Source organism: Panthera tigris, chromosome B1 (genome assembly GCF_018350195.1).
Source record: "Panthera tigris isolate Pti1 chromosome B1, P.tigris_Pti1_mat1.1, whole genome shotgun sequence".
In the NCBI taxonomy this organism is placed as follows: domain Eukaryota; kingdom Metazoa; phylum Chordata; class Mammalia; order Carnivora; family Felidae; genus Panthera; species Panthera tigris.
In genome coordinates, this window is record NC_056663.1 from 121,116,715 (window position 1) to 121,144,454 (window position 27,740).

Below are 27,740 nucleotides of genomic sequence, written 5' to 3' on the forward strand. Positions count from 1 at the left end.
GAAGAGGTCACACTTGGATCCCAGGAGAATACAAGCAACGCCTTGCTGAAAGGATTTAGGCTAATTGATAACACAGCAGCACAGAAAACTGTAACTAAAGGGCAAGCAGCACACGGGCTAAAAGACCCTCATTTTTTTAGTCGGCAAGAGCTTGCTTCTGGTCCAGATAACATTCTCCAGAAGTTCCTGGGCTTCTTGGACCCCCTGTCTTGCAGCAACGTTAAGGAGTATCTCTACATCCCTAAAAGAAGCAGTTATTTAGTACAAAGAAAAAGTAAAGCTTTTAACTTTAAGAAAAAGTAAACCAAAAGCACCTGCACATCCAGTGTTTAGGCTAAGGGCCAGGTTAACACCTGTTGGGACTCATTCTAAGGCACTGAGGGAAACACGTGCCATTTCATCTGGGTTTTATCTTGAGTGTCTTCATAATCAAATCAAAGCCACCCACAGCAATCGTGTCACAACATTAGAGTCCAGCGGAATTTTTTTGCCCTGTTTAGAAGAGTTTTTCTAGCCAAGACTCTTAGGTAATGTCTGAGACCCTTCTCTTGCCAGCAAATTCTGTATTTTGGTTTGGAAATGGTAACTGGAGAGGGGCCCCTTTTAACATGCCTGCCCATCAGCTGTGAAACTACCAACCGTCAGTCATAACAAGAACATACTGACTATACCATTTTGACTTGGCTGCTTCAAAAGGGTCATTTCAAAATTTCATTACCAATAATACATGCAACCAATATCCCTGAGTATTTTATCAATTCCCAAGGCTCACCCTACCCATCAGTGCCTCACTGAGACGCCCTCTTTCTGGACCTTGCCCAGCCATCAGTCGGAGGTCGATTAAGGGATGGAATTTGGAGGAGGGGGTTGGTTGTACACATTTCTTTTTTTTTTTTTTTTTTTTTTTTTTTAATTTTTTTTTCAACGTTTTTTATTTATTTTTGGCACAGAGAGAGACAGAGCATGAACGGGGGAGGGGCAGAGAGAGAGGGAGACACAGAATCGGAAACAGGCTCCAGGCTCTGAGCCATCAGCCCAGAGCCTGACGCGGGGCACGAACTCACGGACCGCGAGATCGTGACCTGGCTGAAGTCGGACGCTTAGCCGACTGCGCCACCCAGGCGCCCCGTTTGTACACATTTCTTGGTAACGGAATATATGTCAGTTATGTTAATCAAAAAAAAAAAAAAGCTGAAAGTTTAATGGTTTATTTTTGGTACCCTATCAAAATAGGGTCTTTTGGGGGTCTGCCTCAAAATAGCTGTATAATAACCATCCCAGTCTGTGAACTATTCACAAGCATTAAGAACTTCTCCAGAGAGAATAGCAGTACTTCTCTTGATGACTGTGAGTAACCAAAAGAGGATTGGTACAATAGACACCAGAAGAATTGGTGCCCAGATAGAGCTATCTACCTGATATTCTTGCATGTTCCATTCTGTTTAAAAGAAAATGCTACAAGGCCGTAAACACGGTACATCCAGGGTATGGGAGATTGTAAGGACCATGAGATAATCTGGCCTTTCATCTCAAGCTCATAGAATGCCTTAACAGTATAATCAGTGAATCTGTGCAAAGATTTGAATCTTGGATTCCCTGGCTTTGTGACTTTTATCATAACTCATAGCAATGTAAGCACATAAAAAGGCAAGAGTAGGAAGTGAACTATATATAAAAAGCTTTTGTCTGTCAATTGCAGGTAATATATGGGGGCAGGTTTAGGACGAATGACATCTCAGCTAGAAGGGAAAAGACAGTTCATTTCATTACCCTACTTCCATGGACCCAGTCATGTTTTTCAGTTTTCCTACTGCAAGGTTAAAGGAAGCACGGGGATGGCCTTGCTTGGAGGCTTGTCTAAAAAAAGAAAGGAAGAGAAAAGGGGACTGGTGATATGGGCTGGAAAGGTAATGGGGAGTGAGTATGCAATAAAAAAATGAAAAATGAAGAACTGTCCCTTGAAAAAGCATCTGCTTGGGCAGTGCCAATACAAATATGTAACCATTATTGGAAACCATCACTTCCATCTTATAGATCTAGACCAAATGTTAGTAAGTCTCTTTCATCAAAAATGTCTCTTATTTGAAACATGTACAGTACTTAAAAAAAAAAAAAAGTAAGAATATTTAAATCACTTATTTGCTCCAAACCCATTCATCAGCTTTTTCAAAGATCAAAATAATTATACTCTTATCTCCAAAATATACAGGAAATCAAAATACAGGAAAAAACCATCTGGGAATGTTAGGAATTCAGTAAAATGTAAGCTGATCCTTAAGCACTATTTCCAATTGCTATAATATAAATGCAATATGCCAGTACTTTCCAATAGAACTTTCTCCAAAGATAGAAATGTTCTATATCTACTCTGTCCAATACAGTAGCTACTAGTCATGCGTGACTATTAAATACTTGAAATGTATAGTGCAACTGAAGAACTGAATTTTTAATTTTAATTCATTTAAATTAAAATGGCCACATGTGGCTGATAGTCACCATATTGGACAATACAGATTATATAATTATTACCTTCTTACCTTGCAGGTTTTTTTTTTTTCAAATTATTAGGATGGGGGCAGGGGGAAGGTGTCAGAAATACAATACAAGGAAATGTACAAAAGTTGGCTATTTTTAATGCATAAAAATTTTGGAAAATGAGTAGGAAAATAAATCCAAAGGAGAAATGGGCAGACAACATGAACAGCCAATTTGCAGAAAAAGAAATAAAAATTACAACAGATGTTTTTAAAAAATGTTCAACTTCACAATTGATAAAAATAAAAAAAATTTTAAATGAGACCTCTTACGGTGCTATTCAAGTTGGCAAAGATTAGCAAATGATCAAAAACAATATTGATAAGTCTATAAGTATATACTAGAGTGGACTTGGGCAATCTTTCAGAATAGTTTTACAATACATATAAAAGCTTTAGGAATGATAATTCTGATAATTCTATTTTTAGTGATTTTTTTTAATTTTTGTTTTTATTTTTTTTGGTAAGGAAATCAGATGTGCAAAAAGGTATATATGAATGGCTCTTTCCAATGACAGTTTGTGATAGTAAGAAACTAGGAAAAGGGCTAAACATAAAATAGTGAAATCTTCAAGTAAATTAAGGAATATTATAAATATATTAATTGAAAAAAGTCTAGAAGAATTCCCATCAAAATGTTTAAAGTAGTTTTACTATGCTATATGATATAGGTGATTTTTTTCCACCTGTGTTTCCGCATCAGGCAAACATTTACTTTTATAAGTTATAAACTATAAATTCCGTTTTAAAAATATATGAGTGGAAATCTTGCTTTTGTAATGCTTTTCCCACCCCGTTCCTGGCAGGAGAAGCCATCACTGAAAGATGGAAAGGTTTTTCAAACTGGCCTTTAATTGCATGGTCCCAAGCAAGAAAGGACCTAGCTTCCAAAATGTTGTTTAGGGCAACTTTAATGTACTTACTGGTCACCCCCAGAAACTTGTTAAAGTGAAGTTTCTGCTTTAGTAGGGCTGGGTTAGGGCTTCAGATGCTGTATTTATAACAAGTGCCCACCGGGTGATGCCAAAGCTGCAGGTGTGTGGCCTACACTCCCAGTACCAGGGGCTTCAGCCTCCTACAGTCAGTCACCAACCGCATTTAGCTACTCTAGAGCCATGTCATTCCCTTCCTGATTCTCAAAGTTATTTGGCAGGTGAACTTTATCAGAACATCCAGTTTAAACTTTGTGGTGAAATGGGTTACTGAAATGACTTCCCATGCTGGTTCGTGTTTACTTTATAACCACTGTAGATTTCTAGAGTAGTGGTTTGATCTGGTCATACATTTACAGTCACTCGGGGCTTTTTCTGCTCACTTAAGTCAATCTGGAGCTAAGCCTCACTATGTTTCAAAGCTCCCCGGGGGATGGATTCTAATAAGTAGCCAACTTGGTCAACCACTATTCTAGAGAGAAGAAAGGCAACCTCTGAGATGCATGAGCTCATCGGTTCATGGGTAATGGCAAAGTCATAAATGTGTTCACTTTTCTCTAAGATAACCAAACATTGCTCAGGATCACGAGAGACTGCACTTCAGCATTATCTAATAGAAATATAATGCAAGCTGTGCATAATTTTGAATTTCCTGGTGACCATATTAAAAGTTCTCAAAGAAATAGGTAAAGTTAATTTAAACATTTTATTTAACCCTGTCACACATTATCATTCAACATATAATCAATATAAAGAATTATTAATGAGATAATTTATATTCCTTTCTTCACATTAAATCTTGGGGATCCATTGTGTATTTTATATCTCCATTCAAATTAGCCACATTTTGTGCTCAATAATCTTTGTGGCTAGTGGATGCCATATTGGACAATACAGCTTAAAGAGTACCATAACAAAATTCTACTTTCAGATAAATTGAGACTGTATGAATTCAAAGCCAGTTCTCTATATTAAGTGACTCTTGCTTTGTATCTAACTTGTCCTTATTTTCTACCACAGTCTCCATATAAAATAGAGTTTCTAACATCTCAGAGCCAATTTATTTATTTTTTCAACCTCTAGAGTGTGAGGTGGGGTGTTCAAGTGTATGTTTCCAAAGTTACTCTTGTTTTCTCAAACTGAAAATATAATAACATGGGATATTTTTCTTTGAGGATTCATCAGGCCAAGACTATGCAATCAAAATCAAGAAAGCTCCTGTGAAAAATTTAGAACACTGAATATAAAACAGTTGAATAAAATTTAGACCAAAAAAATGGACTAAACAATAAGTAATATGTATTTCTACTTTTAAATTTCAAATTAATGTGTCTTTTACAGTCAAGAGGTCAAAATTTTAATAAGCAAGATAGTGCTAACACAGAACACTGTTAATAAAATTACTGGTGTTCTGAATCTTGACCTAGAAAGTTACATGTGCTCCAAGTTAGCTCTTTTAAAGTTAACCTAAATAGAACTACCCTATAACCCAGCAATTGCACTACCAGGCATTTATCCACAGGATACAGGGGTGCTGTTTCGAAGAGGCACATACATCCCAGTGTTTACAGCAGCACTATCAACAATAGCTGAAGTATGGAAAGAGCCCAAATGTCCATCTATGGATGAATGGATAAAGAAGATGTGGTGTATATATACAATGGAGTATTACTCGGCAATCAAAAAGAATGAAATCTTGCCATTTGCAACTACGTGGATGGAACTGGAGGGTATTACACTAAGCAAAATTAGTCCGTCAGAGAAAGACAAATTTCATATGACTTCACTCATATAAGGACTTTCAGATACAAAACAGATGAACATAAGGGAGGGGGAGCAAAAATAATGTAAAAACAGGGAGGGGGACAAAACAGAAGAGACTCATAAATATGGAGAACAAACTGAGGGTTGCTGGAGGGGTTGTGGGGGGGTGATGGGCTAAATGGGTAAGGAACATTAAGGAACCTACTCGTGAAATCATTGTTGCACTATATGCTAACTAATTTAGATGTAAATTAAAAAGAAATATAATTAATTAATTAAAAAAATAATAATAAAATAAAAAAACAATAAAGTTAACCTAGCGTTTGCTTACATTGTGAAGACTATTTTTAAGTGCATCAGCCCCATCATCATGCTTCACTGCAAAGTGGAAAAAGTAGAGAAGGTACCAAGACTTTGACATTACGAGAGTTTATATCTCCATCTTTTTTATGTTCTAGGGAAAAAAGCACTAAAAATCATAAAGTTTTATATTTCAGCACTTCCTGAATACCTTGCAGTTTTGCTGTTGGTAGATATCATCTTTCTTACCTAAACCAATGCATTGCCATTTCTTCATCCTTCACCACACCAGCTCCTGGGTATAAAACCAAAAAGCAGAAAAAAAAGGGGGGGGAGTCTGTTAACTGCTTGGTGCTAAAATCCTCTATAAACCTACAGATACAGAAATCCAATGAGCAAGTTGCCTCCCGCCCAGTCCCCAGTAAAATGAGCACCAGAGGAACAAAGAAGCTACCTTTCAGGTATCTCTGGCCAACAATAAGCTGGGCACTTGAATACCCGAAGCGTGCATAAACATGTGCCACATGGAAATGGAAGCTCTGGGAATACAGCCACATATAAAACAGAGAGATCATGGTTCCCATTATGACCAGGATCTGCAAAAAGAAAAAAAAAAAAAGAGGAACAGGAAGAATAATGTGAGGATCTACTTCAGGTATGGTTCAGATGTGGAAGCAATGAGTATATTCCATAAGAAAGGTATTTCAGGATGAGAGGTATATGATTTAAAGATAAGGTGTGCCCTTAATAGGTCTCTGTTGGGAAAAAATATTTACTATCACTAGTGTTTTAACATGTTTTTAGTCATTCTGACAGTACATTCCTTGGGTGATGCAAGATAACTAGATTGGGTAATTAACTGGGATTGGATGCTGACCAATAGGATTTTGGCAATTTTTAAAAGGGGAAAATGGAGGCAGAAACAAAAGAGGAAGAGAGAAAAAAAAAGAATTAATGTGTTTGTTCTTTGGGCAGAAATATGGTAGGGAGGTAAGATGGGGAGGGAGTTTCCTGACCTGCTCTACCACAGTCTGGGGAAGTCATAGCCTTGCTTTGTTCTTCTCATACCATCAGCTGCTTCTACAGAAATAGGAGACCTGACCACACTTTCAGCTTCCTCCCTGAAAAGATCCAGGTAAGTCAGTAGCATCCAGAAGGCAAAGGAAGATGAGAATTACAGTTTGTTAGGGCTGCCATTACCAAAGTACAATAGAATGGGTGGCTTACACAACAGAAATTTCTCTCCTCACAATCCAGATCAAGGTGTCAGCAGGGTTGCTTTCTTTAGATGACTGTCTTCTTCCTGTATCTTCACATCATCTTTCCTCTGTACATTTCTGTGGCCAAATTTCCTACTCTTATAAGGACATTGGTCATGTTGGATCAGGGTCCACCCTAATGACCTTATTTTAACTAAATTACCTCTGTGAAGATCCTGTATCAAATACAGTCATATTCTGAGGTACTGGAGGTTAGGACTTTAACATATGAATTTGAGGTTGAGGGACACAATTCAGCCCATACCAGTAGCCTAAGTTGACAGTATAAGGATCCTTCGTAAAAGAACCAGTGAACTGGCAGGAACTTTGGAATCACCCTTCTCTAGCTTGAACGTGCTACTCACTTCTCTTCAAGAAGTCCTTCTAAGTGAGGTCCTTTCCCATTATGAGAAGCTGGTACCTCAGCAACGGATTCATGCCCAGAGCAAGTTTACATTGTCCAATAACCAAATCAGCACAGCCATGGCTATTTCCAGAGACAGAGCAAAATGCCGTCTGAGATGTCAATTCATGCAGGTTCGGTGGCTGACAGGAAACTGGGGAAGGAAGTGCAGCAAGACCACAAACTTCTCCCTGGACAGTCCAGGGGCCTCGGATCCATTCCCTGGTTGTCCTCAGCCAGCTTGTAAGGAGGAGTTCATACTCTGAAGAAAATGCAATGGGATTGACATCTTCCCTTTTGGGTGCGACCCTACTTCTAGGAGAAGATAGGACCGCAGCTTCTAACCTAAAAACCCAACTCTCAGTGGCTGGAATGAAAGGTAAAAATGAATTACTGATTCCTATACCAAGAACTGAACTTGAACACAGACTATTTTAACTCAAGTCTTTTGCCAAACAAATCAATCAGGAATTGAAAACTCAGAGAATAACAGAGGAGTTTCGCAGACTTTAATTCAGAATTATTATAAGTGCAAAACATGGATCACTAAACATTTTTAATGGTCATACTGAAGATACGAGAGAAAAGAATATGATAACCTTACGGTAATACAATATGGGCAAAATTATAAGGTATAATTATAACTATTTAAATTTATATTATAAATATATGTTGCTTATAAGTTATGTGTTACTCTAAATAATTTCCATAATATAACTTCAAATATGATGATATATCTCCCTTCTCATTAGGGAATTGTTGGTTATTCACAACAATGAATGACAAAATCTATGTCAACCTGTGTGTGTGTGTGTGTGTGTGTGTGTGTGTGTGTGTGTGTGACATTAGTGGTGTTCTTTGTTGTTGGAGATGCGTTTTGTCTTTTCTGGGTGTTGTGAAGGAGGTATTTTATTTTAATTTTTTATCCTCTTATCAGGACATCCAAACTCATCTCTATTGATTCTTCTTCATGAACAGGTGGCCTTTCACATATTTCTATATGTTATAATGTTTCACAAAAGATGAATGTTTTAAAACTCTTGAAATCCTTTTTGAAATTATTTTATTTATTCAGTATTTGTCTTGAAGGTGTCTGACACTATTCTAACCACTGTGGGTAAACTAATAAACAAAACAAGCAAAATTCACTGCCCTGTGGTAGCTTACATTATAACTGGGCAAAAAATGAAGAAACAGATAATAAATAAAACAAATACGTAAAACATATGATATATTGAATGGTAATAAATGCCATAAAGAATAGGAGAGTAGAGAATAATTTGAGCTAAGGTTTACAAATTTTAAAAAGATGGGATCACTGGCTCTTGATCTCAGGGTTGTGAGTTTGAATCCCACGCTGTGTGTAGAGATTACTTAAAAAAATGTTAAGCTAAAATGAAAATAAATAAAAGGACGGAGCACCTGGGTGTCTCAGTTGGTTGAGCATCCGACTCTTTTTTTGTTTTTAATTTCTACTTTTTTTTTTAAGTTTATCTATTTATTTCGAGACAAAGACAGCACAAGTGAGGAAGGGGCAGAGAGAGAGAGAGAGAGAGAGAGAAGAAGACAGAGAATCCCAAGTAGGCTCCACATTGTCAGCGCAGAGCCTGATGCAAGACTAGAACCCACAAAACTGTGAGATCAGGACCCGAGCCAAAACCAAGAGTCAGATGCCTAACAGACTGAGCCACCCGGGCGGCCCAACATCTGACTCTTGATTTCCACTCAGGTCATGATCCCAGGGTCTTGAGATCAGGCCCTGAGTGGAGCTCCATGCTGAGCATGAAGCCTGCTTAAGATTCTCTCTCTTTTTCTCTCTCTTCCTCTACCTCCTCCCTTGCTTGTGCTCATTCTCTCTCTTTCTAAAATATTTATATATATATATAATATATATATTATATTTATTATATATTATATATATAATATGTATATATAATATATATAATATATATATAATATATATATAATATATATAATATATATAATATATATATATACCTGTATGTATATATACATATATATATGTAAAAGGATGAATAGAAAGGATGGGCAAAGAAAAGTAAAGAAGGGCTTATCTCAAAAAGACATGTGGTTGTGGCTTTGTGACATGTGACTCCCATTTTCCCCTAATTGAACTGATATGTCTAGGGCAGTTTTCCTCAGCCTGTCTCACCATTGTATGTTGGGTGTATGGAGTAAAATAACTTGTCTCTTTAGTCTCTCAGGTCACAGATAGAAAAAAAAAAAACTATATTCAAAGAGTTTAGATGCTGAGATTCTATGTGCTCAGGTCATACTATATTCAGATAAGAATTTGGGGCACCTTGGGAGAGGGTGAGCAATACATTTTGCACAGAAGCGGAAGATGAATCATTGGAGCCAATGAACAGAATGTGATAGACAAATTCTAAAATGGCTTCCAATGTTCACTGCCTACTGGTGTTGACATCTCATATAAGCCCTTTCCCTTGAGTACTGGCTGAATCTAGAGATTCACTTCTAGCCAATAGAATACAAGAGTAATAGGATGTCACCAGATATGTCATTTGTAGGGCCTACTACAAAATGAACTCATAGAACCCTTGGTTCAAGAATTATTAGGAATATTCAGAAACCAGAGAATTAAGCCAAGTGTGGGCTTTTTTTTTTTTAAAGCACAGAGCTCTATGCAAATGCATAAGTCACACAACCATGAAGCCATCCCCAAATATCACCTCTGTGACTAGATTATAAAAAGACTGTGATGGGGCACCTGGGTGGCTCAACTAGTTGAGCGTCTAACTTCAGCTAAGGTCATGATCTAATAGTTTGTGAGTTCGAGCCCCGCATCGGGCTCTCTGCTGTCAGCTCAGAGCCTGCTTCAGATCCTCTGTCCCGCTCTTTCTCTGCCTCTCCACTGCTCATGCTCTCTCTCTCTCCCTCAAAAAAAAAACAAAAAAACAAAAAAAAAAAACCAAACTGTGACATTTGTCCTTCCCTCTCTCTCTCTACCAGGACCTCAAAATATGACCTTCTTATTTGGAAACAGGGTATTTGCAGATATAATGAGTTAAGATGACATTATACTGGGTTAGGGGGGCCCTAAACCTAATGACTGCTGGACTTATAAAAAGGCCACGTGAACACTCAGAGACATATAGGGAAGAATCCCATGTGACAATGGAAGCAGAGATTGGAGTGATGCATCTGCAAACCAGGGAACCCCAGATTACCAGACCCACCAGAAGCGAGGAGAAAGGTGTGGAACAGATTCTCCCTCAGAGCTTCCAGAAAGAACCAAACCTGCCAACAACTGGATTTTGGACTTCTGGCCCCCCAAACTGTGAGAGAATAAACTTCTGTTGTTTTTCACCCAGTTATAGTACTTCACAAAGTTACAGTACTGTGCTATGAGAGCCCTGGAAAACAAGTATACCCTTCAAAGCAAACACTACACAGGCTTGCTGTCTATTATAAAAGATTTGAATTTCCAAACATCAGAGTCCCTGTGCCATAATTCAACCCACTGCATGTGCAGGTATCACTTGACTCTCTTGGCATCACCCTGTGGGCATCGGGCTCAGAGAACTGTCACAAATGCTGAAGTTCTGGCTACTGCTATTGCTGTAATAAACCATCCTTTGTCTCTGAGCCAGCGGTCTCACATGTCCCACCAACATCCCTGAAACCGTGGCAGGTGATTCGTTAGCTTCTGTGCAGGTAAAATCTCAGACTCTTCATCGTTCGTGACAGGGCTGACAGGACTTGGTGAATCAGATATGAAGAGTTAGATAAAGAGAAGAAGCAAAGATAACCTCAAGGCTCATGACCTGAGAAATAGGGTGAATAGTAGTCTTCTTTCCTGAGACAGGGCAGACTGTGGCAGAAAAAGGGATTTCATTCTTTGCATTCTGTGCCTTGATCATACCCCGAACTTACTGAAAATTCCATACAGTTAAATCAGCACCAGCCGCTCACCTAATTGTTCTAACACTCTGCTTAAATTTTTCTAGTTTTGTCTTCCAAACATCATGAGATATTTTGCTAAAATTCACAAACAACATATCTACATCATCGCTATTAATATCTATATCATAGCTGGGGCGCCTGGGTGGCTAGGTTGCTTAAGCATCCGACTTCAGCTCAGGTCATGATCTCGCAGTTTGTGAGTTCGAGCCCCGTGTTGGGCTCTGTGCCAACAGCTCGGAGCCTGGAGCCTACTTCAGATTCTATGTCTCCCCCTCTCTCTACCCCTCCCCTGCTCACGCTCTGTGTCTCTCTGTCTCTCGATAATAAATAAACATGAAAAAATGTTTTTTAAAATATCTATATCACAGCTATTGATTCCATTTAAAAAGACAATGAGGTTTGTTTGTAATTTTGTTTGGAAGCATTGCTGGCTCATAAGGATCACCACACTCCTTTTCCTGAGCATTTACGCCCATGTCTGTTACCACTCTTTCTGGCTCTCTGATCATGAAATATCAGATCAATACAATAGAAATTCACTTAGAGTTGCTGTGGGCGAGTGGCTAAGGCTTTCTTACCTTCAGCAACAGTGTTAGTTGTCAATGAGTCGAGGTAGTTTGAGATCCAGTAAGGATAGATCATGTTATATTCAAAAACTGGCAAGAACTGTGTGAATTATCAAATATCCTGTTGAGGAGCGCCTGGATGGCTCAGCCAGTTAAGCATCTGACTCTCCATTTCAGCTCAGGTCATGTGCCTATGGTTCATAAATTCGAGCCCCACATCAGGCTCTGTATTATGAGTGCAGAGAGCCTGCTTGGGATTCTCTTGCTCTCTCTCTGCCCCTCCCCTGCTCTCTCTCTCTCTCTCTCTCTCTCTCAAAATAAATAAACTTTTAAAAATATATATCTTGTTGGGATTTTCCAACTTCTCGTCTTTTCTTTTCTTCCCATCTTTTTTTCCCGTCCTTCCATTTTTGCCCACCATGGAGATGTCAGTGAACCCAGGTCCAAGTAAGACCGGTGTGGTATGCAGAGGAAGCTACTGAGTGACTGGAAAATTTACTACAATGAGAAAACGAGTTAATTGTTAAGCATATAAGGAGATATATTGACGTTAATAAAACCACATTTCTATCTGAGAAGGAATTTGCAACATATACAGAATTTTTAAGAAAGAACCCCAAGGCATAGGAGGAAAATAGGATGATTTCACCATGAAATCAAATTTAAAACACACACACAGATAGTTATAATTGAATATGTGTGTATACATCGATGCATGCATACACACACACACACACACACACACACACATACAATACACATAGATTTCTAACTTTCTTCACTGAAAAGTTCTAGATGCAATAACAGTTCAGTAACAATGATGACACTGAGAACCCAGACTTTTATTTCTAAATATTACCCTCTGCCAAAAGAAACCAAGGCTCCTTCAAGAAATGGCTCTTCCAGGGCTAGAATATGGAATGAACAAAATGTGCCTGGAGCATCTTATCTCTGAAAGTAATGTTCAATGAATGATGGGGGCATGTCAAAAGGATTCAGAAGCCAGCATGAAGGAGCTCCCACAGGCTAAATCTGTGACAATTTCTGCATCACAATACCTAATGAGATTATCAGATTATAAACCATTAAATAAAACTGGAATCCATGAGTCTGTCCTGAAACAAACAAACAAAAAGAGGGAGAAGGGAAAGTTCTTCCTTACAGTGGAATGGAAATTACTAAATGTAAAATGAATGATGCAAATAAGGAATCACCGTTTGACAGCCTTCAGTATGATGGTTGATTCAGATGGGAGTTATCAATGAATACTAAGGCTGATGTAGAAAACTTGATGAGGAACAAGACATGAGAGTAAAACCTTAGAAGCCCTGCCTCCAAATGTTGATTGATAATTAAAGGAGAACTGAGGAACTTACATTGACAAGCTGGGAGACACAAAGGGGGGGGGGGGAACATTGTCGGGACAGTTGGCAAAATGTGAATGAAGTCACATTTCCATGGTAGTGTTCTATCAGTGTTAATTTTACTTTTACTTTTTTCTTTTCTTTTCTTTTTTTTTTTTGAGAGAGAGAGAGAGAGCACAAACAGGGGAAAGGCAGAGAGAGAGGGAGAGAGGGAGAATCCCAAGCAGTCCCCTCCTGTCAGAGTGGAGCCTAATGCAGGACTTAAACTCACAAACCAAGAGATCATGACCTGGGCCAAAGCCAAGAGTTGGACACTTAACCGACTGAGCCACCCAGGTGCCCCAATGTTGATTTTCTTCTTGATCATAGTGTCTGTTGTTACATATTCCAATTTGGGGGTATAACTGGAGCATGTAGGGGATGATAGGCATCATGCTGAGTGGGGAGAGAAAGGAAAGAGAACAAATGAAGTGAAATGCTAATTGGCCACCCACACAGATGATGAAGATGTAAAAGTTGTTGGCCTGTTCTGGTAACATTAATGTACATTTGAAACTAGTTCAAAAAAATGTTTTTAACATAAAAAGCAATATCATATATATACATATATATACATATATGGGATTATTAACCATATATATACATATATATATATAAGGTCCCATCAGCGACCTTTTGTTTTTTAATTTTTTTTAACGTTTTTTTTCTTTTTTTTGAGAGAGACATAGAGTGCGAGCAGGGGAAGGCAGAGAGAGAGGGAGACACAGAATCCGAAGCAGGCTCCAGCCTCCGAGCTGTCAGCACAGAGCCCAATGTGGGGCTCAAACTCATGAACTATGAGTACATGACCTGAGCTGATGTCAGATGCTTAATGAACTGAGCCACCCAGGCGCCCCCCATCAGTCACCTTTTTCTGTTTCTAGGTATATAATTCATTTGGACCAAAAAAATATATAGGTTAACCTAAGAGAATAATTAGGCCATTTCCCACAATCTGCATACCCAAATGGCAATACTGATAAAGAAATAAAAACCCAATGGTCAATGTTTTGTCACTATCATTTCCAAAATAAATGTATTTCCATTTTTTTTGTCTTTTCTAATCTTAAAAAGCCTCCATTTTCTTCTCATAAGCACATAAATGTTACTTACTTATATTCCCCCTTTATTGTTTGAGCCTTGAGTTTTTACACATCCTTCTTTTATTGGGTTCATTGACAAATGCCCTATGTAAATATTAATCTTTTGAGAGGATGCTTTATCTTCTTTCTCTTTGGATCATTTTTTCAATTAAAAAAAAATGAGCCAGGCACTATGCTAGATGTTACAGAATGAACAAAAACAGATCAAAACAAAACAAGAATGAAAACATATATAACTTTTGGCATGGGAGAGAAATAGTTTATTGTTATTATTTTTAATGTTTATTCATTTATTTTTTGAGAGAAAGAGAGAGAACAAGCTGGGAAGGGGCCAAGAGAGTGAGAGAGAAATCCCAAGCAGACTCAGAGCTCTCAGCTCAGAGCCCGATGCAGGCCTCTGTGAGGTCTAGACTCACAAATTGTGAAATCGTGACCTAAGCCAAAACCAATCGTCAGACGCTTAACCAACTGAGCCACCCAGATGCCCTGGGAGATAGATACTTTAAACAAATAAAATATGCAAGGAAAAGTACAACTGAGGTTAGTACTAGAATGAAGAGGGAGTTTCATTTCCTCATTTTTCTATATCCAAGAGTTACGAGTTCATTTTGGTAAGATGATGCTGGGGAGGGAGATAGAGGACAAATTATGAAAAGTTTTGCTCAAAGGCCACGTAAAGGATTTTTGTCTTCATTTTAACAGCAACAAGAAAACTCTGGAATGTTAATAGGTATGTGGTACAGGGAGACAATGAGTTGGGGAGGAACATAATCACTTCTGTGTTTCAACAATATCACTCTGACTGCAGTATGGAGCTACAGCTGCCAAAGCGAAGCACACAGGATGTTTCACTGGGGAGCGAGGTAAATATTTCAACTTGTTTTCATATATTGTATTAAAAACTTAAACTTTCCTGAGAGCCCAGGGATTCACTCAGTGTATATGTCTGGTGATCATATGTCACTTAGGGTGCTTGAGGTAATGTGAGGAAGCATGACTATTCCCTGGGGTCTGTTCATGACTTGCACATACTGGCTGTGTTTCAGTTTGTGTATCAGGTCAAGTGTATTTATGGACAAAATGCTAGTTTAACTGAAATAAGCTTCATAAAGTGGACGCGATCTTAAAAAGATTCCTGTAAAAAAAACAAAAACCATGGAAAGAAGTAAATACTAATGTCGTAAGTGTCTGTGACGAAGAAATTTCGTGGGTGTCTGACTTGCATGACTCCAGTCATTGGGATAAGAGGACGAGGTTCCGATGTGTCGAGGAGGGAGGGTGCAGGGGTTCATGATTTTTGTTTGGATTGTATCTGGCTCAAAGATGTGCTGTAAAGCAGACTGTTGGATACGGGTGTTGAGAATTTTACAGATGTCTAGACTAAACATTGGAGCCACCTGAATAAAGGTGGTAATTTCAGCTATACAGACTTAATGACATAGTCACTTTAAGTAGCAAAATTTTAGTTTTTGAAAGCTTCATATCTTTTATGATCTCTCTTCCTCTATCATCAATAATTAGAATTCTATATATATTCTAATGTTTTTAAAGTTTTGCTTTCTAAAGTTAAGGGCAAATATTTCGTATCTCGGTTCTTAGAAGAGAAGTTCACGGTATTTTTTTTTTTCCATGAGTAAATACATCAACAGCTTTTTATAGGAGTTGTTTAAAAGAGCTATTTGAAATCAGCTGTTTCATCTTTTAAAGCATGTAATTTTCAAACATACAGAACATAGATTAGATTATTCATGCACCCACCAGCCATATATGGTTGGTTTATATTTTGCCATATTTGCTCCAGAGTTTTTGTTTTTGTTTTTGTTTTTTTTTAATAAAAGAAATACAACATTGTAGAAATAATGACACATCCACTCTCACCTCTTACCTGCTCGTTTCCTAGAGGTAACCACCAAGGCTGTGTTAAGGTTGTAACATTCTTTTTTTTTTTAATTTTTTTTAATGCTTTTATTTATTTTTGAGAGAGAGACAGAGAGAGCACAAGCCAGGGAGAGGCAGAAAGAGAGGGAGACACAGAATCTGAGGCAGGCTCCAGGTTCCACGCTGTCAACACAGAGCTTGATGCGGGGCTCAAACACATGAACTGTGAGATCGTGACCTGAGCTGAAGTCGGACCCTTAACCGACTGAGCCACCCAGACCCCCAGGTTGCAACATTCTAATGAATGTTTCTAGGCAAGAATGGGCTGAAGTTGGATATATCAACAGGGACAAATCTCAAAAATAAATGTTAAGGAGAATAAAAGGAAGCCTCAAGTTATTTCGGTGAAGATAATATTCAACTACAATAGTATTGCTAAAGCTAAAACATCAAATTGCTTTACTCTTGGTTGGAATGGTTTTTTTTAGCCAGTATAGTGTTTATATCAACAGTGATCAGGAGCCAGAGATTATTTTTAAATTGCAGTTTGTTTGAGAGAGATCTGTTAAAACACAAAATTCATTAAGGAGGAAACTAGTTTTAAATGGGTCCTTATGTGATGACAAGACTGGAATCAAGATTTCAGTCCCTGACTATGGCCAATTCTGTAAGTTTGAGGAGGTAATTTGTGCTACACTCTGTGGTCACAAAGATAAACATATGACCCAGACCTTGCTCTCAAGCATTTCAAAGTTGTGGAGCAGAGATATAAGCAAATTGCAAAACAGCACGATAAGCTCTTTAATAAAGATGCAAAATGTACGAAATTCCAAGGATGAGAGGATGGTATCTGATTCTGCCTCGTGGATTTCTTCCAAAACTTCTGCCACTGATGCAACCAACATTTTTTGACCCAGAGAAGAGTAAACACTGTTCAACTCGTCCAAAATTAAATTCCCTATTTTCTGCCTCACAACTGACCCCCTTCTCATTTCCTCTGCATTCAGTCAGTTACTAGTCCCTCCTGATCAGACCCCTGGTGTCTCTCATGTGACCTTTATCCTCCCCGCTCTCACAGACTTGACTCAGCCAGCACCATCTCACCGAGGGTTATTCAGCAGTCTTTAGCTCATCTCCAGGCCCTGCCTTGGGCCCCCCTGTCCACCTGTAGATGACAGCCAGTGGATTAGGTGATCCTCCTTTTCCTCTATAGCACCGCCTTGCAGTTGGAAAGCAGCCACGCCCCTCTGTGAAACAGTTTCCCACATCTCTATCTTTTGAAGACAGCTTTGCCCTATTGATGGTCAATATTCACCTTCATATTGTGAGGAGCATTTTTCTATGATGTGTTCATAACAATGTTAATTTCAATAAATGAATGATATCCACACAACAATTAAAAAACACACACCCACATTCTGTAAGTTCCACAAAGGAAACAGTGTTTTGTGTATTGTCATTTACTTTTGTATTCCGGGGCACCTGGGTGGCTCAGTCGGTTAAGCGTCCAACTCTCAGTTTCGGCTCAGGTCATGATCCCATGGTTTCGTGGATTCGAGCCCCACATCAGGCTCTGCACTAGCAGTGCAGAGCCTGCTTGAGATTCTCTGTCTCCCTCTCTTTCTACCCCTCCCCTACTCATGCTGTCTCTGTCTCTCTCAAATAAATAAATTTTAAAAACTTTTTAAAAAATTTATTTTCGTATTCCTACTGCTGGCTAACTGCCTCATATACTATGGTTCATGTAATATCTGAATGAGTGAGTTTGAGTGGAATATACCTTGAACTGAATTTACAGAATTTACTGGTTATCTGTCTTTGTTCTTAGCTTCAATTCTTAAGAAAAACCAGTTTAGAATATTCAAGTAGTTATTGAGAAATATAAAAACATGACATACATTGGTAATTTATAAAATGGAAATAGCTTAAGTTACTAAAAAACCAAACCAAACCAAACCAAAAACACAAAAATAACCTGAGATAACAGTTTTGAGTTCACCTTGGAGGTGCTGCAATGGCCGTTACTAGTCCAAACTGACAATCAGACTCGCAAGCCACCAATAGGCTTTAGTCTAACACCATATTTGCTGAGCTTTGTAGAGGGAAATGGGACAGGAAATACAGTAAGTGCAGTCTCCACATGTCATCAGGAGGCCCAGAAGCCACCCACCATCCACAGCTCGTGGGGCGGCCACAGAGCACATGTGTGGTCACTGGCCACAGTGAAGCCACCCTCCGCTCCTCCGCTATCTTTTAAACTCTTCCAGTCATATCATCCTGAGACCTGCATACCAACTCACAGAACCCCTAGCCCACATGCGGTTTGCACAGAGAAGGGTAAATAAAGCACAGGAGACACAACATTCCACAGTTTATCTTAACTCTGCAGTGGCCAAGGCAATCTTACCCAGAGAGAGGAGGCGGTCCTTCCTCTTGCATCAGCCCAATCCTGGTGTTAACCCTTTACTCACAGCCCATGATTTTTTCATGTCCTCAGTGCTAATAAATAACTCATCAGCAGGCAGGTAACTTGGGATGGAAAAAATAATCTTGAGTTAAATTGCAAGATAAAGAAGACCTATGACTTCTCCAATTACATGTGTGTCTCCTACATTATCCTACATATTTATTCTTCTTGAGAGTGCTTAGCCAGTAGTAGTGGGAGAAATTCTGCAAATACTTCCTGAATGACAGACTTGGTCTTCATGTTGGAAGAGGAAGCCCCCAGCAGTGCCTGTAATCCATGGGTGTGCCTGTGTTATCAGGCACATTTTCTGTGTGTCAGAAAATATTGGTCCTGGGTGGCTCAGTTGGTTAAGCATCCAGCTCTTGGTTTTGGCTCAGGTCATGATCTCATGGTTCTTGAGTTCAAGTCTCACGTGACAGTGAGGAGCCTGCTTGGGATTCTCTCCTTCTCTCTGCCCCTCCTTCCCTCACTCGCGCACGCTCTCTCTCTCTCAAAATAAATTTAAAACTTTCAAAAAAAAAAAATACTGGTCCTGATTAACATGGGGGTGGGTGCGTATGTTGAAAACTACTGTTAGCTAAGAAAGAGCTACAATAATTAGTTATGGGAACATTAATTTTTTTTTGTTTATTTATTTATTTTGAAAGAGATCGAGCAAGCGAGGGGCAGAGAGAGTGGAGAGAGAGAATCCCAGGCAGGTTGCGCTCATGAACCTAACTCAACCATGAGATCATAACCTGAGCCAAAATCAAGAGTCAGACACTAAACCAACTGAGCCACCCAGGCACCCCGAGCATTAATTCTTAAATGTCCCTCAAATCAAAATTATATGGACAGAAGGCTACAAAAATTGAGTCCAAACTAGAATGAAATTAGACTTTTCTTCTCTTCCCTATAAATTAAAAAGAAAATTCTAATGACTCTAGCGTTTTTTAAATCAGGTCAGTAGTAAAAAGGACATGTCTGTATTCTGTTCGTTGCATGTTTTATGGCCACAAGAGTGCCACTAATATTTAAGAGCAGTTTTTTATTTTTTTTTTAATGTTTATTTATTTTTGAGAGAAAGAGAGAGCAGTGGAGGGGTAGAGAGAGAGGGAGACAGAATCCCAAGCAGGCTCCATGCCATCAACACAGATGATGTTTGTGGGGCTCAAACCCACAAACCGTGAGATCATGACCTGAGCCCAAACCAAAAGTCAGACGCTTAACGAACTGAGCCACCCAGGTGCTCTAAGACCAGTTTAATCTTAGGGACAAGGTAGAGATTCCACACAAGTGATTGATTTTGTTTTCCTTTCTCTCCCTTGAGAATTGAAATAATTTCCCTATTCTAAACTGTGTGAATGCCTTTCTAGACTATTTAATAAGTATTTTGTCAGTCAGCCTCACAGAAATTTTCATGTGAGATCATTTCATATTTGAATTAAAAAAGGATAATCCTGTACCAATTGTCTATTTAGTCACTGGCCTTTTATAATCTGGTTAGCCACTAGTTCTTAGGGAGTAGTTAGTTCTCTGCAAAACTTTAGCTTCTTCATGATTGTCAGACTGTGGTTATATATGGTGCAATAAAAATATATTTATGTTCTCTCCTAAAATATATTATGTCCTAAAACTTCACTAAATTGGCAGGAAACCAATGCGAGAGAGAGAGAGAGAGAGAGAGAGAGAGAGAGATACAGAGAACAAGAAGACAAAAAAATAAAAGAGAATTAGAGCTCCTTTCCAGGAAATCTGACTTCCAAATAATAAGAGGTCCATGAAGAAATCAGAAAAAATGAGAAGAAGAAAATGATCAAAAAATGATTCAAGAAAATCTTCTCACAGTTTTCAGACTAAAAGGTCACAACATGATGAAAGGTGTATAATACAATAAGGGAAGTAAAAACATAAACACATATCACTAAGAAACTTCACAACATTGGCTATAGAAAATAAGATTTTAATAGCTTCCATGGGGGGATGGGGGAAAGGAAAAGAAAAGGAAAAAGATTTCACATACTAAGAAGCATGAATCAGAATATACCAATGTATAGTATCAAAACTGTATTACCTAGAACACAGTAGAACAATCGCTCCAAATCTGAAGAATAAAGTATTTCAAATCTAGAATTCTACACCCAGTCTAACTGGAAAATAAATCTGATGATAGAATTAGAATGTTTCCATTTGCAGATATGCAAAGGTCTCCAGGTTTGAGTGCTCCACAAGAACAGGAAAGTGAACTAAGAAGAAGGGGGGTTCAGGGATCCAAGAATGAGGAATCTAGAACAGGAGGAAGGCAAAGGGAATTTCCAGGATGATGTGATGGGAAATCCCAGGAAGGCAGCGGGGAAGCAGGTGGAGAGGACAAAAAGCCCAAATTGGAGCAGCAGAATAGAGGGTGTGTCTTCAAGAAAATGGGGAAACTGGGGCGCCTGGGTGACTCAGTCGGTTGGGCTTGGGCGTCTGACTTTGGCTCAGACCATGATCTCATGGCATGTGAGTTTGCGCCCCACTTCAGGCTCTGTGCCTAAGGCTTGCAGCCTGGGGCCTGCTTCCGATTCTGTGTCTCCCTCTCTGTCTCTGCCCCTCCCCCGCTCCCACTCTGTCTCTGTCTCTGTCTCTCAAAAATGAATAAATGTTAAAAAAAAAAGGGGGGGGGGACTGAGAGGTTACCCAAAGTGCTAGAATATATTAGGAGGTTGCTTTGTGAAGTAACACAGAATAAATTAGATATCAGCACATAGAAAACTAACCAAAAAAAAAAAAAAAAAAAAAAAAAAAAAGAATTGTAACTACCTAGAAAACAAAGTTATAGAAGAAAGTAATTATAAGCATGATAATCATGAGGTTCAAAACAGGATACCCAAAATATGGCACCTTGGCCTATTGAATATTTTAAGCTGAAAGAGTTTGAGGAAACCGCAGAAGCAGGAAGATTTCTCTGATCTTCTCCCGTCCTTCTCCCCTGAAGCAGTTCATAAGACCCTCATCTGACAGCTACCCTCGCTCTACCCACAGGAAAGGGTCATTCTTGTCTCTGAGACCCAGAATCCAAATGGAGAAGCTTGCTGAGTTTGTCCCAGGTGGCTACACTTAGCTCATAGCTTTTGTCCTGTTTGTCCGTGAAGTCCAACGCTTCATCAAACCCTGCACAGAAACACTCAGATTCAGTAATTTTTTCAGGTTGTCATTTCCTTATGAAGATCCCCACGTCACGTGAAACTTTTATATTAAGTACACTTGTATGCTTTTCTCCTGTTTTTGTTAGTTTGATTATTTAGACTCGACCAAGGATCCTAAGAGGGCCAAGGAAAACTTTTTCCTCCCCTACATTATATTACTATTTAAATGGTCATAATAACGAAAACGGAATATTTAGCCAAAAATGAAGTTGTGGCTATACTAGAAAGGGGAGAGGAGAATTCTGTGTTTGAGGGGAAAGAGAGCAGGGGTTAGAAATAGAGAATTGATCAATAGCACACAAATTGAACAAAATAGCATGAAATGAATGTTATTTAGAAAGATGGCGGTGGACACCAGGAAAAAGCCTAAAAGTTGAAAGTGGTTTTCTCTGAGGGGCAATAATCAGGAGAAGGAAGGAGGCGAAGAGTGCTAGTATTAAATTACGAGCCTTATGAAATACTGGGCTTTTTCAACTACGTCTGCATATAGCTTTGAAGATTAAAATTTAGTTTAGAGGAGCACACGGGTGGCTCAGTCGGTTAAGTGACCGACTCTTGGTTGCTTAAGACCGCTTATATAAATAACCTTTAAAAGATTAGTTTAGAAAGTAGAAAAAAATATATGACTGCTTTATCATCAGACATCCAAATTTAATTTATAAATAAAGACAAATATTAGATGGGTGACCTAAGAAAATAAATATTGAGCAGGTTTAGACCCTTGTGACTTTCTGCTGAGGGTGTAGTAATTCATAGACGGCGATACTATTAGAATCCTTCCCAAGATGTGGCATTCCCATCTTGAATCCCATCAGTGGAAAACTGTCCTGCCAAAACTCAACAGAGCTCCTAGAGGCAGAGTCCTATTTTTTTTTTTAAGTTTATTTATTTATTTTGAGAGACAAAGAGTGCGGAGGAGGGGCAGACAGGGAGAGTGAGAGAATCCCAAGCACGGTCAGCACAGAATCTGATGTGGGGCTCAAACTCTCGAACTGCGAGAACTGCGAGATCATGACCAGAGTCGAAACCAAGAGTCCCATGCTCAACCGACTGAACCATCCAGGTGCCCCTGCAGAGTCCTATTAGCACCCAGTGTTCCACCTCTCCCGCTGCTAAATGGACCAATTTAGGTGTGAACAGGGAATAAAAACAGTGATGTCATTATTCCTTGTCACAATTGCTCCCGTTTTAGCTCATATTTATAGCTCGAAGAACTAACACAGCACCAGCATTTAGTTAACTCTACTATACGTGCCAAAATATGAAAAATAAAACGTTGGCATTGTAAGAGCCAAAGTGGGTATTTTAGGTATTTTGATGGGGACTTTCTGCTGTACCATCCTGGTAAGTCTTCAGTGGTCTCAAATTATAAATATTTTGGAGACATTATTGACTTTAAAGCACTTGGAACCCTGAAGATCTATTGTTGAATTATTAATAATCGGCATTTTCTACAGACAAAATAGCCATATAACTTTATCAGCACTCCGCACAAGAGGAAGATGTGCACCTTCTCCCGGTCTTTTTTTAGTCAGTGTATTTTCATGTGGCTGGTGATAATTCACCCAAAGTAGATAGGAAACCCTAGATATAACAACAAAAAAACCCGAGAGTGACATGTCTCCTTTCACAGTCCAAGGCCACCCGTATCATTCAACCTATGTAAGTAAATAATATTCATTTTACGTTTTTATTTGGACTCAGCTGTAATTAGGTGGCAATGAACTAATGAAACGGGGTGCATTAAGGGAGGACAGCATCCTGGGGGTGGCTATTTATCTCGTCCCTAGAGAAAAGATCTCACTCCTAAAGCAGAATCAGGACCATTCCTGGTAATCTTCTTGTACTCTCCTTCCCTAGGGCATTAGTGTTGCTTGTTAGCACAGCGGTTACGATAGTTTTTGTTCAAGAATATTCTGTAAAACTGACTTCTACATTAATAAATCCCCTAGCTTCTTTTCCTTAGGAGTACATCATGACTTCTTCCTAGCTTCCTTTGGTTTCTGGTGGTTGTGTGTGTGTGTGTGTGTGTGTGTGTGTGTGTAGCTGGAAGCTGAATTTCTTGCTCCCTGAAAGTGCTTCTCGCTTCCTGTCTTTGGAGTGCTATGTCTGTTAGCCAGCAAGCAAGAGAAAAATGCAGAGAGATAGATGCAGCTGGAAGGAGTAATATAAATCAAGACTGGCCTCCTTAAAGGGCCCCAAGTTTCTAGCTGCAAGATCTAAAATAAGAATAAACTTGTACTTTTTCCTCTCCTGATTTGCCATCCCCAAATTGCTGACATATCCCCATCCAGCACCTCTGCAGCCCCCATCCCCTTTATTTACTTGGGTTTTATATAATCCACTCTCTAATAACTTAAGGTAAGAGCATGTTAAAATATGAGGGGTCTGAAAATACTGATAGCAAACAGATCTGGTAGCAGATTTTTATTCTTTCCCCACAGAATTTCTTTAAAAAAAAAAAAGTTCTAAATCTTCAGTACAAAGCTAATTTTCAAACGATGGACACCTTAACTGAAATTGATGTGAGTCGTCCAATTTTCCAGCTAAATTGGCATAAATTAAGCCGTGTTTATACAATTCCTAGAGGCAGGCTGAGAGGAGAGAAGAGAGAAGAGGGGGTGTGGGGGGAGGAAGAAGGAAGGAAAGAAGAGAGGGGAGGAGAGGAAAGAAAAATGTAAAGCTAGCAATCTGGTGTCAAATAATTTTTCTCGCCATATTTTAATGAGGTGTTTTTTTTTTTCTCTTGCGAATTTTAAAGAAATTAACGGGTTAATTCAGGAATCCCAGACTCGTGTGTAATCTTGAATAAATCTTTCTTCCATATGTTTTCCAAGAAAACGGACCTCCTTCATCGGTAAACTCTGAACTCCAGCGCGGTTCCTATTGCACGTGACTAGGACTTAACAACTGGTAACATCCTGTCCATTTCCCCAGGTGCCTCCTGCCTGGGTCGCGGAATTTGAGCACCTACCTCCCATTTACTCCAGGAAGGCAGAGGAAGCGCCTTGTACTTCCAGGGCGAATTGGCTTCCAAAGCAGAGGTGTCACTTGCCTGGGGTCTTCTTTTCTGCTTCTGAGGCATCCGGGACTTCATCTCGTTCTTCTCAGGTTGGCTTCTCTGCTGGCCCCCGGCTCCTCGGAAGGGTAGAGGACTTCCGCGTGCAGGGTTTGGCCCAGCGCGGACTCTCCAAGGGTCCTTCATTCTTCCCCTCCCCTCTCTCAACTTTTATCCCCTTTCATCCTCCCTCCAGGCCCAGGCTGTTCACAGGGAGCCGCTTTTGCTTTTCTGATTTATGCCCGAGGTAAAGCAGCTGTCTTTTAAAGATAAGAACCGCAGAACAGAGATATCAAGCGCCCATACAAAATAACATAGGAAAAGACACAAAGCCCCATCCCTAAAAATAGCTTTGTCATTAGCTCTTTTCATGCTGAACATCCAGATTTATTTCCCCTTGTCCCTCTGTTTGCACAGACCAAGTCAGTCAAACTACCTCACCTGAAGAAAAACATAGCTGTACAGAGGAAATCCTTGACTCCAGGCTATTTTTTTTTCCAAAGTAGTACAATATAAAGGTGGTGAATTTGAATCTTCTTTATTTTTAGTAACTGTTAGAATTCCAGTTTTATAAAAAGGAAGTCTTTTGGATGAAAAGACAGTATAGGACAAAAAGATGAATCGGAAGAAAATGAACTATGAAAAAAGCAAAATGAAAAGCGAGGTAAGCTAGAAATCATGAAGCAAATGAAATAGATCGATTATATTGATCAAGTGAATTCAAAATGAAAAGCGAGGTAAGCTAGAAATCATGAGGCAAATGAAACAGATGGATTATGTTGATCAAGTTAATTCATACGTCAGGCCCCACAAAATGAAAGCCACCCCAGTGGCCGGGCCTACAGCACAAATCTAAGCTTAAGCCAGCCTGCACTTACAGAAAACACCTCACTGTCAAGGAAATCTAACACACACCAATCACAATTCTCCAATTTATCTTTATCTTACCCTAGCTCTTCTTACCCTAGGAGACAGGACCTGCTAGCCTTACAAGGAAATCCTGACCTCGTAGCCAATCAAGCCCTGTTTCTACCTTGCTGCTTGCTTGCCTGCTTGCTTGCTTGCTTTCTGTCTTTCTTTCTGTCTTTCTGTCTTTCTTTCTTTTTTCTTCCTTCCTTCCTTCCTTTCTTTTCTTTCTTTCTTTTCTTTCTTTCTTCCTTCCTTTCTTTCTTTTCTTTCTTTTTCTTTCTTTCTTTTTCTTCCTTCCTTCCTTCTTTTCTTTCTTTCTTCCTTCCTTTCTTTCTTTTCTTTTTTCTTTCTTTTCTTTCTTTATTTTCTTCCTTCCTTTCTTTCTTTTCTTTCTTTCTTTCTCTCTTTGTTTCTTTCCTTTTTTTTTATACAGATGTAGCTTTAAAATTGATTGTAAACCAGAGGAAGACACATTGCAAACATCAATTATTTTTACATTAGTTGCATAAATTTCTAAGGTGATCTATTAGTTTTACTTACCTAAGCTTATTTGCACGACAGTAAAAATTACATACAACAAGAGTGAAGCTTATAGTAGGAATTGCTTGGATAACATAGATCACTTTTTATAGGCAACTGTGTAAAGCACATTTTCTCTACTTAAGACTTTTAAGACATTTTGTTTTATTGCCCATCAAAATACATTTATAAATAGGAAAGAATATTGCAATTAACGGAATATATGACATAACCTTTAACAGAAACTTCCAAAATTAATTACAACATGATGCCGCGGAGTCAGCAATTAATGAAGACTAAATTGTGTTGCACATTTTCCTTTCATTTTTAAAAACAATTATGTAATGAAGAGAATGAAAAAAGTTACAGTGAACTTTTATTTCCAAAATAAAAACCAATTTGAATTACAGCAACGCCATATAATACAAGGCATTTGTTGGCATATATCATCTTTAAACTGCATTCCACAGTCTATATAGTTCTTTTGTAACATGCAATAGAGTAACAAACTCTTTTTCTTTTTCTGTTTCTTTAAAATAAGAGGTGAGTTTCCAAAGATCGGTGTTCTAGAAGTAATTAAAGGAGGTAATAATAATCACAGAAGTTATAATGTTTGTTTGAGGCTCCAGAATAATAATTTAAAAAAAAAAATCACTTGTATCATGCTTAATGGTACAGACCTTGATATATCCCGTGAACACAGATTTTAATTTTTAATATCAAATAATCCTTGATGCTTCACCTGGAGCTGCCAGTTTGTAAAACAGAGTAAACATTTAGTGCAGTCTGTGATATCATTTCTCGACTTCCCTGTTTGTGCAAGTTTCTGAAGAGTCCTTGGCCAATGAACAGAGGTTTTCTGAGCCGCCTTGCTGCTTCTAAAGCCCTATAAAACTGGCTCTTTCCCCAAATCCCTCTGGAACAGCACTCTGTTGCTTATGAGGTATTATGTTCCCCAAGTCCATGGAGTATATTCCTTGAAAAAAGGACATCAAACTCATTATTAAGGTGTTTTAGTTTTGTCATTTGACAACATAGATCTTCCTCAACTTATAATGGGGTGACGTCCCAATAAACCCAATGTAAGTTGATAATATTGTTAAGTCAAAAATGCATTTAATACATCTAACCTATGGAACATGATAGCTTAGCCTGGCCTACCTTGAACATGCTCAGAACACTTACATTAGCCTACAGTGGGCAAAATCATCTAACACAAAGCCTATTTTGCAATAAGGTGTTGACTATTTCATGTAGTTTATTGAATACTATACAGAAAGTGAGAAAGAGAATGGTTACATAGATACAAATAATTGTAAATGTATTGGCCATTTACCCTCATGATCATGTAGCAGCCACCCCAAAACAGGCAGATGTAGAAGAGATACCATCTGGAGTGAGGATGGTCCTGGTAGGCTTTTTCTTGGATATTCCTCAAGGATAAAGTTACATCCCAAATGAGCATTCAGCAAGAACTGGCCGCACTCCTCTATCTGTAGGATGTAATGAAGAGAAAGGTCAATACATATT

The 27,740-nt window shown here is 38.8% G+C and overlaps 1 protein-coding gene across 2 annotated transcripts; it reads right to left on the bottom strand.

Moving 5' to 3' along the window:
- Nucleotides 1-23: 23 nt before the first annotated feature.
- Nucleotides 24-27,672, bottom strand: LOC122237704 (secretory immunoglobulin A-binding protein EsiB-like). 2 transcript variants are annotated; one of them, XM_042982701.1, is made up of 5 exons: nucleotides 27,547-27,672; nucleotides 5,985-6,126; nucleotides 5,780-5,825; nucleotides 1,771-1,857; nucleotides 24-241 (listed from the first exon to the last, which is right to left on the bottom strand). In XM_042982701.1, the coding sequence occupies exons 1-5, from the start codon at nucleotides 27,556-27,558 to the stop codon at nucleotides 118-120; spliced, it is 411 nt and encodes a 136-aa protein (XP_042838635.1). In that variant the 5' UTR covers nucleotides 27,559-27,672; the 3' UTR covers nucleotides 24-117. The 2 variants fall into 2 exon arrangements, with proteins under 2 accessions (XP_042838635.1, XP_042838637.1); XM_042982703.1 differs by lacking the exon at nucleotides 27,547-27,672 and adding an exon at nucleotides 6,547-6,614.
- Between the last annotated feature and the right edge of the window lie 68 nt (nucleotides 27,673-27,740).

Excerpts from the sequence above, each read along its gene's own strand:
- LOC122237704 (XM_042982701.1), bottom strand. Across the intron at positions 5,826-5,984 it reads TGGCCAGAGATACCTGAAAG|GAGCTGGTGTGGTGAAGGAT; the intron begins GTAGCTTCTTTG and ends TTTTATACCCAG. Across the intron at positions 1,858-5,779 it reads ATGGCAATGCATTGGTTTAG|ACAAGCCTCCAAGCAAGGCC; the intron begins GTAAGAAAGATG and ends TTCTTTTTTTAG.